This window comes from Vigna umbellata, chromosome 1 (genome assembly GCF_029865625.1).
Source record: "Vigna umbellata cultivar VRB3 chromosome 1, Vumbellata_1.0, whole genome shotgun sequence".
Classification (NCBI taxonomy): Eukaryota; Viridiplantae; Streptophyta; class Magnoliopsida; order Fabales; family Fabaceae; genus Vigna; species Vigna umbellata.
Window position 1 is genome coordinate 5,989,743 of NC_142165.1, and position 16,044 is coordinate 6,005,786.

Below are 16,044 nucleotides of genomic sequence, written 5' to 3' on the forward strand. Positions count from 1 at the left end.
CATATCTCTTCTGGTACGTACGTTTCCTGAATTCTAATCTTCAATTCAGTCTATTTTGTTCAACTGAGTCTAATTTTATGTCCAAGTCAATGATATGAATTGAAATTTTTATTTTATAAAATTAATTGCTGATATTTATAACCATAAAATTGCATAATGTCAACTATTTGAATAGTGAAAATAAATTAATACTAGGTTTTTTCTATTTCAAATATAACAAAATGATCATATGTATATATAGAGAGAGTTAGTTGTGTTTTAATATCAGTTGACAGAAATAACATTAATAACTTTTTATAGGCTCACGTACGTAAATTGTTTAGAGAAAAAAAAAAGCGAATAGTGAATGTTTCGTATTCTCTTATACACATATTAGAAATATAATATAATATAATATAATATGTAACCTTTATATGAGCTACATAAAATAGAAATAAAAGAAAGAAAAATACGTAAACTTTCTAATCATCCATGAACAAAGAAAATTAATAAGGAATGTCTTCAAAGAATAAGACTTGTTGTCCAATTTGATTTAATCTATTAGTGCCTCCCTAAATGAAACTTCTATAATTCTAAAAAATTTCTTTATTTTGTAAAATAACTCGACGATTTAGTTAAAATATATGCAATTTGCTCTTCAATAGAACAATAGTTAATATTTTATTTTTTCAACCAACTTTAGAATCTTATGAAAATGAATATTAATGTGTTTAGATAGTCAATGAAATATAGTATTTTTGCATATAATGAAATTGCAAATTTGTCACAATATATGTGGGTGAGTATCTTGTTTATGATAGATTACTTTTAAAATTCTTCTTAGTCACATTATTTGGGTTGTATAACTAGTTATACCAATGTATTTTGTTTCGACAGTTGAGAGTGCAACAATTCATTGTTTCTTTGAAGACCGTGATATTACATGTATCTTGATGTGTTTTTTTTTTCTTATTTCTACATCTATTGTCCAATCGTTAGCCAACAAGTTTAATTTTACCATTACTAGCATAACAAACTCCTTATTCAAAGTATCTTGGTGTATCCCATAATTCTTTTAAGGATAATGATACTTGAACAACCTCTTTTGACAACATTTAGACACGGGACAGGTGTCTAAATGAGATTGGTCCATGTGGAAAATCAAAATGAAAATGAAATCTGACGTGGAAAGGGGGTGGGCAGGGTTTTCAAGATCTGCATTTCAAATTTGAAATTGATTTTGGAAGAATTGTAGAGAGAGAAGCGCGAAGGTTGAGAGGGAGACTGTGACCTAGAGAGAGAGGCCGAGAGAGTTGGAGAAAGGGAGTGGTCCGACAGAGTGCTTGCCGGAGTGCCCGCCGGACAACGTTGAAGGGTACCGATTCACGGTCGCCGTTACCGATTCACGGCCGCCGCAGCTCCGATGTTGGCCAACGAAGCGAAGACGGAATCATGTTCCGTCCGGCCCAGCGAAGTAGGGGCGCGTTCAAGGTCTCGCTTCGTCCCACCTCCTTTCGTCCCTGTGCCGGAGTGCCGCCGGAGCATCGCCGGAGCATCGCCGGAGTGTGGACTGTTCGGTGGACGAAAAAGAGGGGTTTTCCGGGTTGTTAGTCCCACCCACACATTTTTCTTCGTGTGTGTTCCAACCGGCACACGTGTTCACTCAAGGTTCGTTTTTTTATTTGAGTGGAATGAATGTATAATATATGTATGATGTTGTTTGTGGATGATTTTGGTTATGTATGATACGTTGTTATTCTAATATTTTTGGATCTTATTTGGTAGTGTAGGTATTGTTGCAATGGAGGAAGTTGATCACGAGGATGAAGTTTATTAAGACAAGAAAAAGGTATGTTGAGTTATATTATATTTTCATAAATTTAGGATTTTTATGTATTTAAATAGAAACCATATTTTTGAGCTTGATTACGGAAGAAATGGAGAATATGCATTGAGTGATGAACTTGAAAAAATGAGATTGAAAATCTCTTATAAACTTCCTTTGAGTATTAAGTTTGATCCGGATTTTGGGCCTCCATATTAGTTAAGTGTTGGATTTTGGGGCAGGTTATTAATTGTCAATTTTTCCTTGGCTCTTCTTTCTTCTTTCTATGATGTTGTCGATATTTAGGTTTATGAGAAGGAGCGAAGGGTGCCTGTTTCGTGGTATTAACTGCTTAATGCTTATGCCTTCTACATTCTCCCCTTTTCAAAAGGATATGAGAAGTTAGCCCAGGCAAAAGAAGGCCCATCAAATCAACATTTGGCTAGTGGAGAAGCCTCTAGCACTGGTGAAGGTGATTATGATATGTTTGCTGACGAGGATGATAACAGTAAGCCATCTACAGATGAAAATAATACAGTTAGTCAATCTTCATCGGACGCCATAAATTCTGGCACTGAGGGTAGGTAAATTGGCCTCCAAAGTCTTTGTTACTGATTTTTATTTGATTAGTATTTACTTAACATTGTTCTACTTTTCTTTCAGGTGGAGCATTGCAAAATGATTATGTGTATGATGAATCTTCTGGGTATGGCTCTTCTCTTCCATGTAAATTTAGGGAAATAGTCTGATATACATGACATTATTTATCTTTGTTGTAAATTTCAAAACCAAAAAAAAAATCATTATGGTATTAAGGAGGTGGCAAAAGTTGAGGGTTTGTACCCACTTCTTCTTCTAATGAATTCTGTTACCAAAAAGAGCTGTTATAAGCTTGTTCTGACATCAATATTTGATGGTCCAGGTACTATTATAGCAGCAGTTTGGACTATTATTATGATCCAAATACCGGGCTTTATTGCTCTGCAGCATCAGGACAATGGTACAGCACATTCCTTTATCATCTTTTCGTGTGGTTTGTCAATTTTTTTGCTGACATCTTTTACCCTTTGTTTACAGTAAGTGGTGCCAAACATAGATGTGGATTTGGATGTGTCTTTAGTTGTTTGTTAAAATTTAATCTTGATTTGTGATATTTTTTGTTGGAAACTATATCAAGAGATGTGATATGTGTACGTCAATTTATAGATCTTTGGTGGCATAAAAACATGCAGGGTGATTAGTTGTATAATTAACACCTTTGGCTGAGAGGAGGGAAATAATATTGTATGTTTGTTGGGAGAGGCAAAGAGAAGAAATGGTTTCAAAAAAGGTTGAACTTATTTTACTATTTCTTATTTATTTCTACTCATCTCTTAACCCATCTCTTATCTATGGTGGGAGATGCAAATCATGTTTCTAGCTGACTGGGGCCGCTCCTTTTTTATTTGAATTCAGGTACCGATTCAGGTACCGAACGGTTAAAGCAGCAAGGTAAAGACCGAAGGCTATTTATCCACCAAAACCGAATGCTAAAGATCTACACTTAATAGTATCAACTTAAGGCCGAACGTTCAAAATCAAACTTTTGAATATCAATTTAACAACGATCGCTCAAAATAATAATACATCCAGACGAACGCTCTAGATCACCATTAGAAAGTATCTAATTAAAACCGAACACTACCATCACTAGTACATCAAAACCGACCGTTTAGTATCCAAGCCTCAGATTACTATCGAACGCTCATGATTGAAACCTTAGGATTCTACGCGAAGACCGAACGCTCAGAATTGAAACCTGAGAATAAAAATTTAAGAACTAACACTCAAGATTGAAACCTAAAAAAATACCAAATTGAGAACGAACGCTCACATCACAATTAAACCAAAACCGAACGCCCAAGATCCAAACCTAAGAATCCAAATTAAGACTGAACGCTAATTAATCACTAGCACATACAAGGACGAACGTTGAAGCTCTTACCTGAGAATACAAGACCGAACGCTCAACATGCAAACTTAAGTTGGGTCGGACGAAAGGAGGTGGGACGAAGCGAGACCTTGAACGCGCCCCTACTTCGCTGGGCCGGACAGAACACGATTCCGTCTTCGCTTCGTTGGCCAACATCGGAGCTGCGGCGGCCGTGAATCGGTAACGGCCATCAATCGGTACCGGCGACCGTGAATCGGTACCCTTCAACGTTGTTCGGCGGGCACTCCGGCAAGCACTCCGTCGGACCACTCCCTTTCTCCAACTCTCTCGGCCTCTCTCTCTAGGTCACAGTCTCCCTCTCAACCTTCGCGCTTCTCTCTCTACAATTCTTCCAAAATCAATTTCAAATTTGAAACGCAGATCTTGAAAACCCTGCCCACCCCCTTTCCACGTCAGATTTCATTTTCATTTTGATTTTCCACGTGGACCAATCTCATTTAGACACCTGTCCCGTGTCTAAATGTTGTCAAAAGAGGTTGTTCAAGTATCATTATCCTTCTTTTAACACCTTGCAAATGAATTTACTAAGTGATCATACTCTAAATTCAATATGTGGCCTTGTTGTAGTAAAAAATATGAGACTTCCATCAAACTTTTGTAATAGGTTGAATCTACTCTCTTGTCATCAATTTCTCTTGTTAGCTTCAATTTTTTTTCAACTTGTGTGGAGATTAACTTTAAATTCTCCATCATAAACTTCTTAAGAATATCACTAGCATTTTTTTTATATGAAAATTCCATCATTTTGTTGAATAACCTCAATGCCCAAAAAATGATACATTATGCCCAAATATGTTATTTCAAAATGTCTTATCATAGTCTCCTTGAACTCTTCAATCATCTTGGGATTGTTGCCAATAAATATTAAATCATCAATACAAAGGCACATAATAAGAGTATCTCATGACTCAATTTAATGTATAAGGTATATTCAAATGGATTCCTGAAATCCATTTAGCACAAGTTATAAATCAATTTTCTTATAAGCCTTTGTTGTTTGCTTCAAACCACAAAATGTTTTTTTTTTAATTTGTAGACTTTATCTTCTTTACCCTCGATCACATGATCTTTAGATGGTTCAACATATACTTCTCTCTCCAAAGTACCACTTAATAAAGCAGACTTGACATCCATCAAAAATGTTCATTTAGTATTCACCATAGATTTTACATGTGAATATTTATGGGTATAATTTTTTTTGTCACCCCTAAACTCAATCAAGATTAGTTACTTGTCATGGGATTTATATTATAGACTTAATATTTTTTTTAAGTTCTAATTGACTTGTTAACCTGCTTAAAATTCTATTTAGTAAAAAAAAAACCCTTTAGATGGGTATAAAAAAAAGTTTATTTAAAATAAAATATAAACTATGGAAATTGAAATTCCTAGACTCTCAAAGACATTAAATAGAGGTAGTTCAACTTGATAATAGTTGAATCCTTTACTTGTTTGCATGACATACTTATTTTCAAGGTTCAATTATAACTTTTACGATATTTTTCCTTTTTCCAATTAGATTTGTAAATATGACATTACTTTATTTTGTATCTGATCTCAAAAATGATTGAACAGTGTTTTGAACAATAAAAAAAAAATATATATATATATATATATATATATATATATATATATATATATATATATATATATATATTAGGGACAGACAAAATAGCTAAATAAATTATTAGGTTTGCATGCCATTTTTTTTTCCTTTGACTGCATATTCATTTTCCAGTATACAAACACTACTATTTCGTAGCTAATGAGAAATTGATGAATTCATTCATGTTTAGGAACCAAGTCAATTCAAATGGCGGATTTTTTTATTTCCATCGCAGCAAAGATTGCAGAATATGCGGTGGATCCAATTTTACATCATACTCAATACTTGTGTGGTTTCAACGACTTTGCTCCCAATCTTTCAAATGCCAAAATACGATTGGAATTGACTCGAGATGGAGTGAAGGAGCGAATTAGAGAAGACATCAATAGGGTTGAAAAAGTTGAGCCAACTCTTGAGAAGTGGCTGAAAGATGTTGAAAAAGTCTTAGAAGAAGTGCAAATGCTGGAAGAAAGAATATTGAGCGTGAACAAAAGCTATTTCCGAAAGCAATGTCAATATTCTCTTACAAAACAAATAGAAAAGAAAAACAACTGAAATGATTCAGCTCCTTCATAATAGAAAGTTTGAACTGTTTTGGAGGATTACTGAACTTCCAGGAACGAAATACTATTCTTCCAATAATTTCTTTATGTTCAACTCTACAGAAGAATCTTACAAGAAGCTTCTAGAAGCATTAAAGAATAAAAGTGCTTTCATAATTGGATTAGTTGGATTAGGAGGGTCAGGGAAAACTACTTTGGCAAAAGAAGTGGGTAAAAAAGTTGAAGAGATGAAACTCTTTGAGAAGGCTGTCTTGGCAACAGTGTCGCAACCTCTAAATATAATAAGTATCCAAGATCAGATTGCTGATCAATTGAGCGTTGAGTTAAAGGAAGCATCGGAAATAAGTAGAGCACAGAGACTATCAGAAAGATTAAGGAAAGGTACAACTCTTGTAATCTTGGATGATGTATGGGAAAAGCTAAACTTTGAAGCTTTAGGTATTCCATTTGATGAAAACAGTAAAGCTTGTTGCATATTCCTAACAACTGGGAGTAGAGAAGTATGCACTTCTATGAAATGTCAAAATATAATTGAACTTAATCCCTTGACTGACGGGGAAGCTTGGACTTTGTTCACCTTCCATGCAAACATAAGTAATGACTCCCCAGAAGCTTTGAAAGTTATGGCAGAAAGAATCGTTACTAAATGTAACGGATCGTCTACTGCAATTGCAACGTTAGGAAGCACGCTAAAAGAGAAAACCATTGAAGAGTTTGAGTCAGCATGGTTAAGACTGCAAAATTCCGAACGACTTAGTTCTCTAAAAGGCTTAACAAGTCATCAAGTTTGTCTTAAAGTAAGTTATGATAATTTGACAAACCAATTAGCCAAATCCTTATTATTGTTGTGTTCAATATTTCCAAAGAATCATGAAATTGATTTGGAAGATTTATTTCGATTTGGAAGAGGATTGGGCGTAATTTGGAGATTTGGAAGAATTGAGAAAGAAAGGAGGGTGATGCGTGCAGCTATTAACATCCTTAAGAATTCTTATATGTTGGCATATGTCAAAGAAAAAGAAAAGGTGAAAATGCGTGACTCGATTCGTGATGTAGCCTTATGGATTGCAGCTGAAAGTGGTCAAGCAATTTTGACATGTACTGCAGTGGATCCGAGAGTGTTGGTAGATGATGAAATCACGAAAGATAAGAATGTAATAGCCTTATGGGATATGAAAAATGGTGAACTTCTCAACTATGAATGGAATTGTCCATCACTTGAAATTCTCTTGCTTCATTCTCCACAGGTTGGCTTTACAATATCAAATGCTTTTATTGAAAGGTTGAAAAAGCTTAAACTACTGGCATTCTTAAAATTTGAATATAGGTGGAAGTTGCCTTTGGAGACAGAAACTCCATCATGGTACGCTTCACCACTATCGCAATCAATTGAGTCATTAAAAAATCTCAATACTCTTAGCTTGAGAGGTTATAAATTAGGTGACATCTCAGTTTTGGAAAGTCTAGAAGCACTTGAGATTCTTGACTTGCGTGGCTCTTCTTTCAAAGAATTGCCTAATGGAGTAGTAGCATTACAGAAATTGAAACTCCTAGATTTGTACGGTTGTTTGATTGAGAAAAATAATGCTTATGAAGTTATAGGAAGATGTTTGAGGCTAGAGGAATTGTATTTGTATTTGTTTCCATCAAAAGAGGAGTTTCCACATGATGTCTCTTTCTCGAGATTGCAGAGGTATGTTATAATACAATATCACTCTGAATCATTTTCATATTACATACATGCTGACATTTTGGAAAAACATAGACCATCTAGAGCTCTGTGCATAGAAGGTTTCAATGCCTCTACTCAAACTTTCATATCATTACCAATTAAGGATCTCTTTATGAGGGCAGTGTACCTTCATTTGAAGTACATTGAGGGAGGTTACAAAAATGTAATCCCATCCATGCGTTCACAAGGCATGAATCAGATTGTTGCCCTAATCCTTGAACACTGTCTTGATATTGAATTCCTCTTTGATGGAACTTTTACAAACAACAATGTTGATGTGCTTCATACCAAAACTGTATTTTCCAACCTATGTACCGTAAGGTTGCATCAGATGCATGGCCTTCGAGAAGTGTTTCATGACCCTTCTTCACAATGCTCTTTAGAAAAATTAGAAGAGTTGAGCATTGATAGTTGTAACCAATTATACAACATATCCTTCCCAAGGAACTCAAATCTATGCAGTCTAAAGGTCTTGAAAATTCGAAGTTGCCCAATGCTAACTTCTCTCTTCATTCCATCCTTTGCCCAAACTCAAGTGTTTGGTGATAGCTCTTCGCAATGCTCTCTAGAAAATTTACAAGAGCTACTCATATATCATTGTGAGAAATTATACAGCATATCCTTCACTAGGAACTCAAAGCTATGCAGTCTTAAGGAGTTAAGAATAATAAGTTGCCCAGTGCTAACTTGTCTCTTCATGCCATTCATTGTCCAAACTCTGAAGCTGCTGGAGGTTCTGCAAATATATGAATGCAGTGAATTGATGCACATAATTCCAGCAGAAGGGAATGATTATGTTGGTACTCAAGATCATACATCTTTGATGCTCCCAAAATTAAGGATTATTGAGATTGCAGGATGTGACAAGTTGAAATATATATTCCCTGTGTGTTTTGGAAGGCTACCAAGTTTGGAAAGGCTGATCACTAAAAATTGTGACAAGTTGAAGTATGTATTTGGCACTGAAAAGGAACGCCATCTTTCAATGTACCATGAATATCCAGATTTGCTTAATTTGGAAGTTCTCTTGTTAGTTTCCTTACCTAACCTGGTTGACATTTGGCCTTCTTATTGTCATCCACGTTTACCAAATTTGAAAGAGTTACAATGCACTGAATGTTCAACATTGTCTAACTCTTCTTTGAGGAAGATGGCGATTGATTCAGGTTTATACCACCAAGGCGCAGCTGCAATGGTAATATGTTATTTGAAATTGATGTTTCAGAAGTCTAAATTGTTAAGATGTCAACACTGTAATTCATGCTTCAGATTTTATATATTATACACAAAATGGTCAAAACAACTTAGGAATTTATTAAATATAATACCATAATTGAACATGTCTAACTTTTTTTTTTGAAGATGCAATTACTTCGTAAACTAGAATTTTGTTTCTATTTTAATTACTAGGTAGTTATTATATTTAATTGTTAGAATTACAAGCATGAATTTAAGTTTCACATTGTATAAAAATGAAAAGTTAGAATACAGATGAAGATCCGTTAACTCGTTATCTTAATATTTTGGGTTATGAGTGATATTAATTCCTTATGTAATTAAAGTACAGATAATTTTAAGATAAGTCCTAAGGACAAATGTATACAAACTATAGCAATAGAAATGGCTAGTAAACCTTGTTTCATCTTACACTAATTTTTGTGGTGTTAGTTATTTTCTTTTTTGATGACTATAGCATTCTTTCTTTATATTGAAAATTCCATTAAATAAGGGTTTAGGGTTTACACGTAGCAGAGTAATTAACAATGAATTGTGTTGTATGTAGAAGAAACTGCTAGATGAAGCTGCCCTCAAATTCACAAAGCTTATATTTTCTCATCTTGGAGTAAAATGCCTTTTTCAATTCCAAATAGGAGAACCTGGGACCAATAGAGAACTACCCTTAAGGTTATCTACTCTGGACTTGCTGGCTCTACCACAACTCAAATTCATATGGAAAAGCCCCACAAATTTTCTAAGCCTCCAACTGCTTCAATTTTTACATGTGGATAGATGTCCAAAATTGAAATCCATCTTCTTCCTCTGCCATTATTAGAAGCTTACCAGTGTTGAGAAAACTAGAAATACTCAATTGTGAGGAACTGGAGCAAATATTTGATTCAGGGGATGCACAAGAACTCAAAAGTCTATTTACTTGTTCCCAACAAGTGTGCTTCCCTAAACTGGAGCAGATCAAAGTTAAAAAGTGCAACTTGTTGAAATTCCTTTTTCATAATTTTGAGGCTGGCCATTTTCCCAGTCTAAAAATTTTGAGAATACAAGAATGTTATCAAATAGAGAAGTGTTTTTCTTTCGAATGTGAAGCTGATATGGATGATAAAGTGGGGAGGGACAAAGATAGCGAACAAGTTCTGCTACAAAACCTGAGAAATATAACACTCACAAGTTTGCCAAACTTCAAAGAGATTCACCGTGGATTTCAGTTAAAAGATCATGTTGAACAGATCATAGAGGATTGCCCAGAATACTCTCGAATTATGGGTAACATTCTGATAATCTCATGTCTTACTTTTATCCAAAATTACTATTTTCTTTTTTCGGCAGCCAAAATTACTATGCCTTCAATTACCATCTTGAGTGAAATTCTATTTATTATGAAGTTTTTAATTCATGACAAATGCTTTGTGTTTAGAATAAGAGAGAGGCATAAGATAAATCCGGGATGTGTGTAGATCATCTATGGAGTTATGCATTTATAAATAAATAAATAAATACAAAGAGATGAGTCTTACATCTAAGACTCCCCTCACACGATGTATATAAATTGTATCTACTGTTTCACTAATAATTTAGTGAATATATCTACTAGTTAATTATTAAAATTAACAAACTCAATGTTAATTTCTTCAAACACCATATTTTCTTGAATAGAATGATAATTAATTTTAATATGGTTCTTTCATGAAAGATGGGATTTGAGCTAACATGAAGAACAGTTTAATTGTCACATATAAATGTGTGTCATTTAATTTTGAGTGACCTCTCCAAATTTACAATCATTGTTTAAGCCAAATAAGCTCACAAGTAGATGAGGTCATAGTTTTATATTTTATTTCCGCAGTAGATCTAACTATAGCATTTTGTTTTTTCCTCTTTCAAAAGATCAAATTATCACAAACAAAAAAAAATATTTGAAAATGAATCTCTTATTAGAAGGAGTGTCTACCTAATTGGCATTTGAATAACATACAATTTTAGTGTAATTATTGTATTTACAACAAAAATTTTCCAAGATAACCTTTAATGCACTTTAATATGCTGACAATATTTCAATGATCTACACACGAAGATTTAAGAAATTGACTCACCACACTAACTACAAAGGAAATGTCGAGAAGAGTAAATGTAAGATAGTTTAGTTTTCCAACTAATATTTTGTACTTCTCAAAATTTGATAGTGGACCCCCTTATGAGGTGGGAATTTGGTATTGAGATTCATGAGTGTGTCAACATACTTTGAGATGTCGTGGTGACCATTGCTCGTAAGTACAATATCATCAACATATACTACTGTGTAGATACAAGAACACTTAACTGACTCTAAAATATTGAATGACAAACCTCATTGTAAGTCATACCAAGTTCTTTAACAACAATGCTAAATTTGTCAAAATCAAGTCCTAGGAGATCACTTGAGGCCATACAAAGATTTGTGGGGAGACATATTAATCCAGAAGACTCCTCTTAAGCAACAAAACTTAAAGGTTGCTTCATATAAATTTCTCCCTATAAATCACCATTAAGAAAAGAAATTTTTACATTCAATTGACAAAGAGACTAGACATGTCATGCATACCAAGGTAGTTCGCACCTAACCTAAAGCTGGAGTAGAAACCACCAGCTCACTCTACAACTCCCTCACAAGTTAACTCAACTTCTCAACACATGAATGAGAGGCAAAGGAGTGTGTCACTCCATGGCTTTAGCTATTCCAAGAGACTCAATAGAAGGTTGAGGAAAAATAAGGGTTCCCTAGCGTTTAAGAGCCATCCTGATACACCCCATGTGATAGACATACTCATAACATGCATACTTTATATGCACATAAGACTCACTTTCGAAAGACTAGGACCAAGTGAATCCACCAAGAGTCTTTCACTTGTCACAAGCACACCTCATTTACACGAAAAATTTTCCTAGGATGTTGTCATTTAGCAATGTCAGATCCCTATTGGGAGGACCTACTTTACCCAACCCATGTGGTCGAACTTGTATCCCCCTTTTTTCATGTGCAAACTCCTACTATAGAGACGTCCTATAGTTCTCACACCATATTCACCTTTCTCTTGATGATATTGTGTGCCTACACAAGTGAAGATAGCTCTTTTATCTGCCCCTATTCAATTTTCTCATTTACCACCATATAGGGGGTTATCACCCTTAGAACACCCATTAAAGCAGTCATCATAGTATACATAGCATACCTCACACAAGTATCATTTTAACATAAGGTTCAAGCTCTACTTTGCTCAACAACAATCATTGTATATGTGTAATTGTCACAAACCTTACTCTGTAGCCTCTTGCTCAAGCACCTAGGAAGTTTTTGGACTATCCCAACACAACTCAACCTCTAGTCTACACATACACAAATGGCCTTGTACCTTCATGGAAGGAGTTCAAAGCTGTCTCTACCATCATTTAATGAGCACCTCGTCTGGTACCTCACTGGATTGCCACTTGTTTAATACCCAAGGTCGTTTAATAGACCTGGGTCATCTAATAGCTTGAGTCATCTACAAGGAAAAGTTGTCTAATAGTCAAGTCGTTTATAATAGCCCGAGTTTTCTACTAGCCAAGGTCATCTAACAGCTCGAGTCGTTCAATAGCCCGAGGTCATCTGCTAGGTACCTCGTCCGGTGCCATATTAGACTATTAATTGTCTAATAAACCCCTCATTTAACCATAAGGCGTCTAGTTTGATTTTACTCATTGAGTCTTCCCCAACCAAGCAACTCCAAACCACATGCTTCTTCCTTACAATTTTAGACTCACCCATTCTATTTCCTTCTGGTATTCCCCTCATAATCCTACCTTAACAGGTTTTAATTGGAATCACCCATAGTTGACCATTAGAATCCCATATTCAACAATGCACCACATGGTGGCAACCACAAACTAGGTTTGTCTCATCCATACAAAAACATCTTGCAAACAATACATATAGGAACCACTATGTGCTTAACATATCACCATGTTCTTAACATACCAATATACATTCCATCACTTATCTTCATAATACTTAAAACTATCTAATAGGGTAAATATTATCATTTATACAACATATCAACATATTGTTCATAACATTATCATCACTTTTCACCAAACAAAAACATTGAAGCGCTAAACAACCATTGCTAGGTTCCCTTGCCTTTCAAACTCATTTTCTACCAAGAACACAACACTGCTACTAGCTCACCAAAGCTTCCTCTCAAGTAGACATTCCTTAAATAGACTCTAAGCACCAACAAGCTCTTACATTATGACTCAAAAATCATAATCAACTCTAACGAAGAAAAGACATGGAGAGAAGAACGTAGGAATGAGACATGCTACTAAGTTCCCTTGACCTAATATGGCTGATATAGCCTTTTGAAAGGGACATCATAATACTTTTGGTTTGCTTTGCATATTCCCCCAATAGAAAGCAAAATTGTACCATAGTATTGTTGGGGTCAATTTTATCCTCAAAAAGGACAAGGTATAAGAGTGTCAAACCTTATTTTCTTTCCATATCTTTTCTCTATCTTCCTTGTGTCTCTCCTTTGTCTCTACACTCATCTTTATCTAGGCTTAAGGCCTCTGCATTACCATTGCCACGAGAACCCTTTAATGTGATTTTGTGTTTCAAATCCTCACTCTTTTAAACTCTAATTGTGTATTATACTATAGAAGAGATAATATTTTCTTACCTAAAGCATGAAGCATCTATGAAATTCCTAAAGTTTTGCCCTTCATGGAGTAATTTCTTTAATAAATGGTTGTAGATTTTATGAGAATACAATATCAAAATCCATGCAACAACTCTGAAAATTGATTGAAGAAATTAATCATATTTATGGAAATAATTTATTCAACTTGAATATCCCATTATCCCATATTATTTTACATATTTGGGAAGTCGCCAACACTCTCTCACTTTCTCCATTTATCCCATTATCAATCAATATAAGAAACTAAATACAAGAACCATGGTGACAGGTCCTCTAAATTTGAGTATTATTTCTCATGCATCACAATATATCAAATTTCTCATCAAAGACTCCTAAATATAATGAATAAATCATATGTTTATTCTGAGTCAAATAAAATGAAATTTCTCAAAATAAACAAATATATGCAAAATAAAGGAGAATAACGAAATATGAGTTTTATGAAAGTAAAATTAATGATTGTCAGAACATGGAAGTAGGTCCAATTTTCATTAAATGATCCTTAAAAAAATTTAATGGCATGCCTTTAGTTAAAGGATTGATAAGCATTAACTCAATACTAACATGCTCAATGACCACTTTCTTTTCTTTAACATATTCTTTTAGGGCTAGATATTTAATTATGTACTTACTTTGACTTCCACTTCTATTAGCCATAAATGTCATAATAGAGTTATTATAATATAACTTCAAAGGCCCAACAATTGAACCACAACTCTAAGCCTAGATATCAAAATTTTCATTTATGTCATATAAGGTAGTTATTAACACAAAACAGTAAGTGCACCATTCCCACGAATAAAGTAATAAGTATTTATCATTCTCTCCCAAAGAATTTATGCAACACTTGATAACTCTAACATTTAATAACTCAATTAGACAAAAAAGTCAAGAAAATACACAAAAACTCTGGTATTTTCATCAAATAGTTAGTGCACAACAGAAAATAACACAAAGTATTTACAATTGTCAAAACTATATTTCATTCACTTCATTCTCATGCATTCACAATCATCTCAATGTTAGTTTCACGTCACAATCAACTCACAAATATATTCAAAATCTACCTCTAGTGACTTTGAGTCTATGATTACTCATTAAGTTTCAATTCATTGAATACTCAATAAGTGAAATCATATATTAAGTTCAAAGTTCTTAAGATTACTAATGGATCATGTTTTATTCCTAGATACAATCTCCATTAGATATTTTACTTTCAAGTCTAGGTTTAAAAGACATTTTTCAACATCTCAAGAATCAACAATCAAGTCATGGGTAATCAAGTCACAACATGCATTAAACATAGAAATCAAACACTAACATTGAAATGAAAAATCAAATGTATTAAGATCATAAAATACACAACAACAAAATTCTTTGATTTATCAACAAAATTTTATCAATAAAAACAAATACGTGAATAAATTTAAATTATCAACAAATTTTATCAACAAATTTATTGTGAACAGTTTTTAATACATATTTCATTTAGTAACAAATTTCTCTATCAATAAATAAAATATATATTATCGACGAATATTTTTATCAATAAAATTCAAAATATTTACATTTAATATTGTATGGTATAATAATATGTTATCATATTCTATTATATTATGATGAAATATCTACAAAGTATTTATGGTTAATATCTTATTATATAATAATTTATTATTATATTCTATTATATCTTTAAAGTATTATAATAACAATTTATTATCTAATATCTTCGATATATTAGATATAATAATTTATTATATAATATTTTTAAAATATAATATTTGATTATATTTAAATAACAAAATCTGTTTAATATATCAATTTATTTATTGTTTGATAAGTTTAAAATACATGCCACCACATGAACTATAAGAATCGAGAATTTAATAATTATTTTAATCTTATATATTCACTCATTTTTTTACTCAGAATCTTTACAAATAAGTTTTTCTTTGTGATCGAAACATAGGTTGCTAGTAAACAATCAAGTTTGTCCGTCTAAAGACATTTTCGGTAAAAAGAGTTGGTATTGCAATTAATGTTTAATTGAATGGTTTGTGTGACATCAACTTTTGCACAGTTTTCACTTGTATAATCATAGTTTGGAATGAATCGTTTAAAGTTACTTGTCAGGAAATTTTGACAACCTTATTTTACACATTTCTTATTGATTTTACCGCTGGATTTGGTTTTGTGGGTTGTTAAACATTATACACAAAAGAGCCCATTGTCTATTCCTCTGGCCTTTGGAATTGATTTCTCTTGATTCTTGATGTAGGTGGACCAACTTTTATGGAAGAAACTTCAATTTTTACGGAAGAAACTTAACCATTTGTTACGGGAGCAAAAGTAGGTAAGTACTCTTCAATTTTAGCTTTTAATTGCTTTTGTTAAC

At 33.4% G+C, this 16,044-nt stretch overlaps 1 protein-coding gene and 1 pseudogene across 3 annotated transcripts; both read left to right on the forward strand.

The window, feature by feature from the left end:
- The first annotated feature begins 782 nt into the window (after positions 1-782).
- Positions 783-3,130, forward strand: LOC148204478 (uncharacterized). Of its 3 annotated transcripts, none has more exons than XM_088110807.1 (6): positions 1,052-1,647; positions 1,770-1,828; positions 2,111-2,384; positions 2,468-2,510; positions 2,727-2,804; positions 3,037-3,130. In XM_088110807.1, the coding sequence occupies exons 3-6, from the start codon at positions 2,288-2,290 to the stop codon at positions 3,068-3,070; spliced, it is 252 nt and encodes an 83-aa protein (XP_087966933.1). In that variant the 5' UTR covers positions 1,052-1,647; positions 1,770-1,828; positions 2,111-2,287; the 3' UTR covers positions 3,071-3,130. The 3 variants fall into 3 exon arrangements, with proteins under 3 accessions (XP_087966507.1, XP_087966933.1, XP_087967290.1); XM_088111164.1 differs by having other exon boundaries at positions 1,089-1,647; positions 2,882-3,115; XM_088110381.1 differs by having other exon boundaries at positions 783-1,647; positions 2,727-3,115.
- A 2,480-nt stretch (positions 3,131-5,610) lies between these two features.
- Positions 5,611-10,353, forward strand: LOC124845692 (disease resistance protein RPS2-like; annotated as a pseudogene).
- The last annotated feature ends 5,691 nt before the right edge of the window (positions 10,354-16,044 follow it).

Bases quoted from the DNA above. Each gene is read 5' to 3' on its own strand.
- LOC148204478 (XM_088110381.1), top strand. From the start codon at position 2,288: ATGTTTGCTGACGAGGATGATAACAGTAAGCCATCTACAGATGAAAAT. The intron at 2,385-2,467 runs GTAGGTAAATTG...CTTTTCTTTCAG, and splicing joins CATAAATTCTGGCACTGAGG to GTGGAGCATTGCAAAATGAT. The intron at 2,511-2,726 runs GTATGGCTCTTC...TTGATGGTCCAG, and splicing joins GTGTATGATGAATCTTCTGG to GTACTATTATAGCAGCAGTT.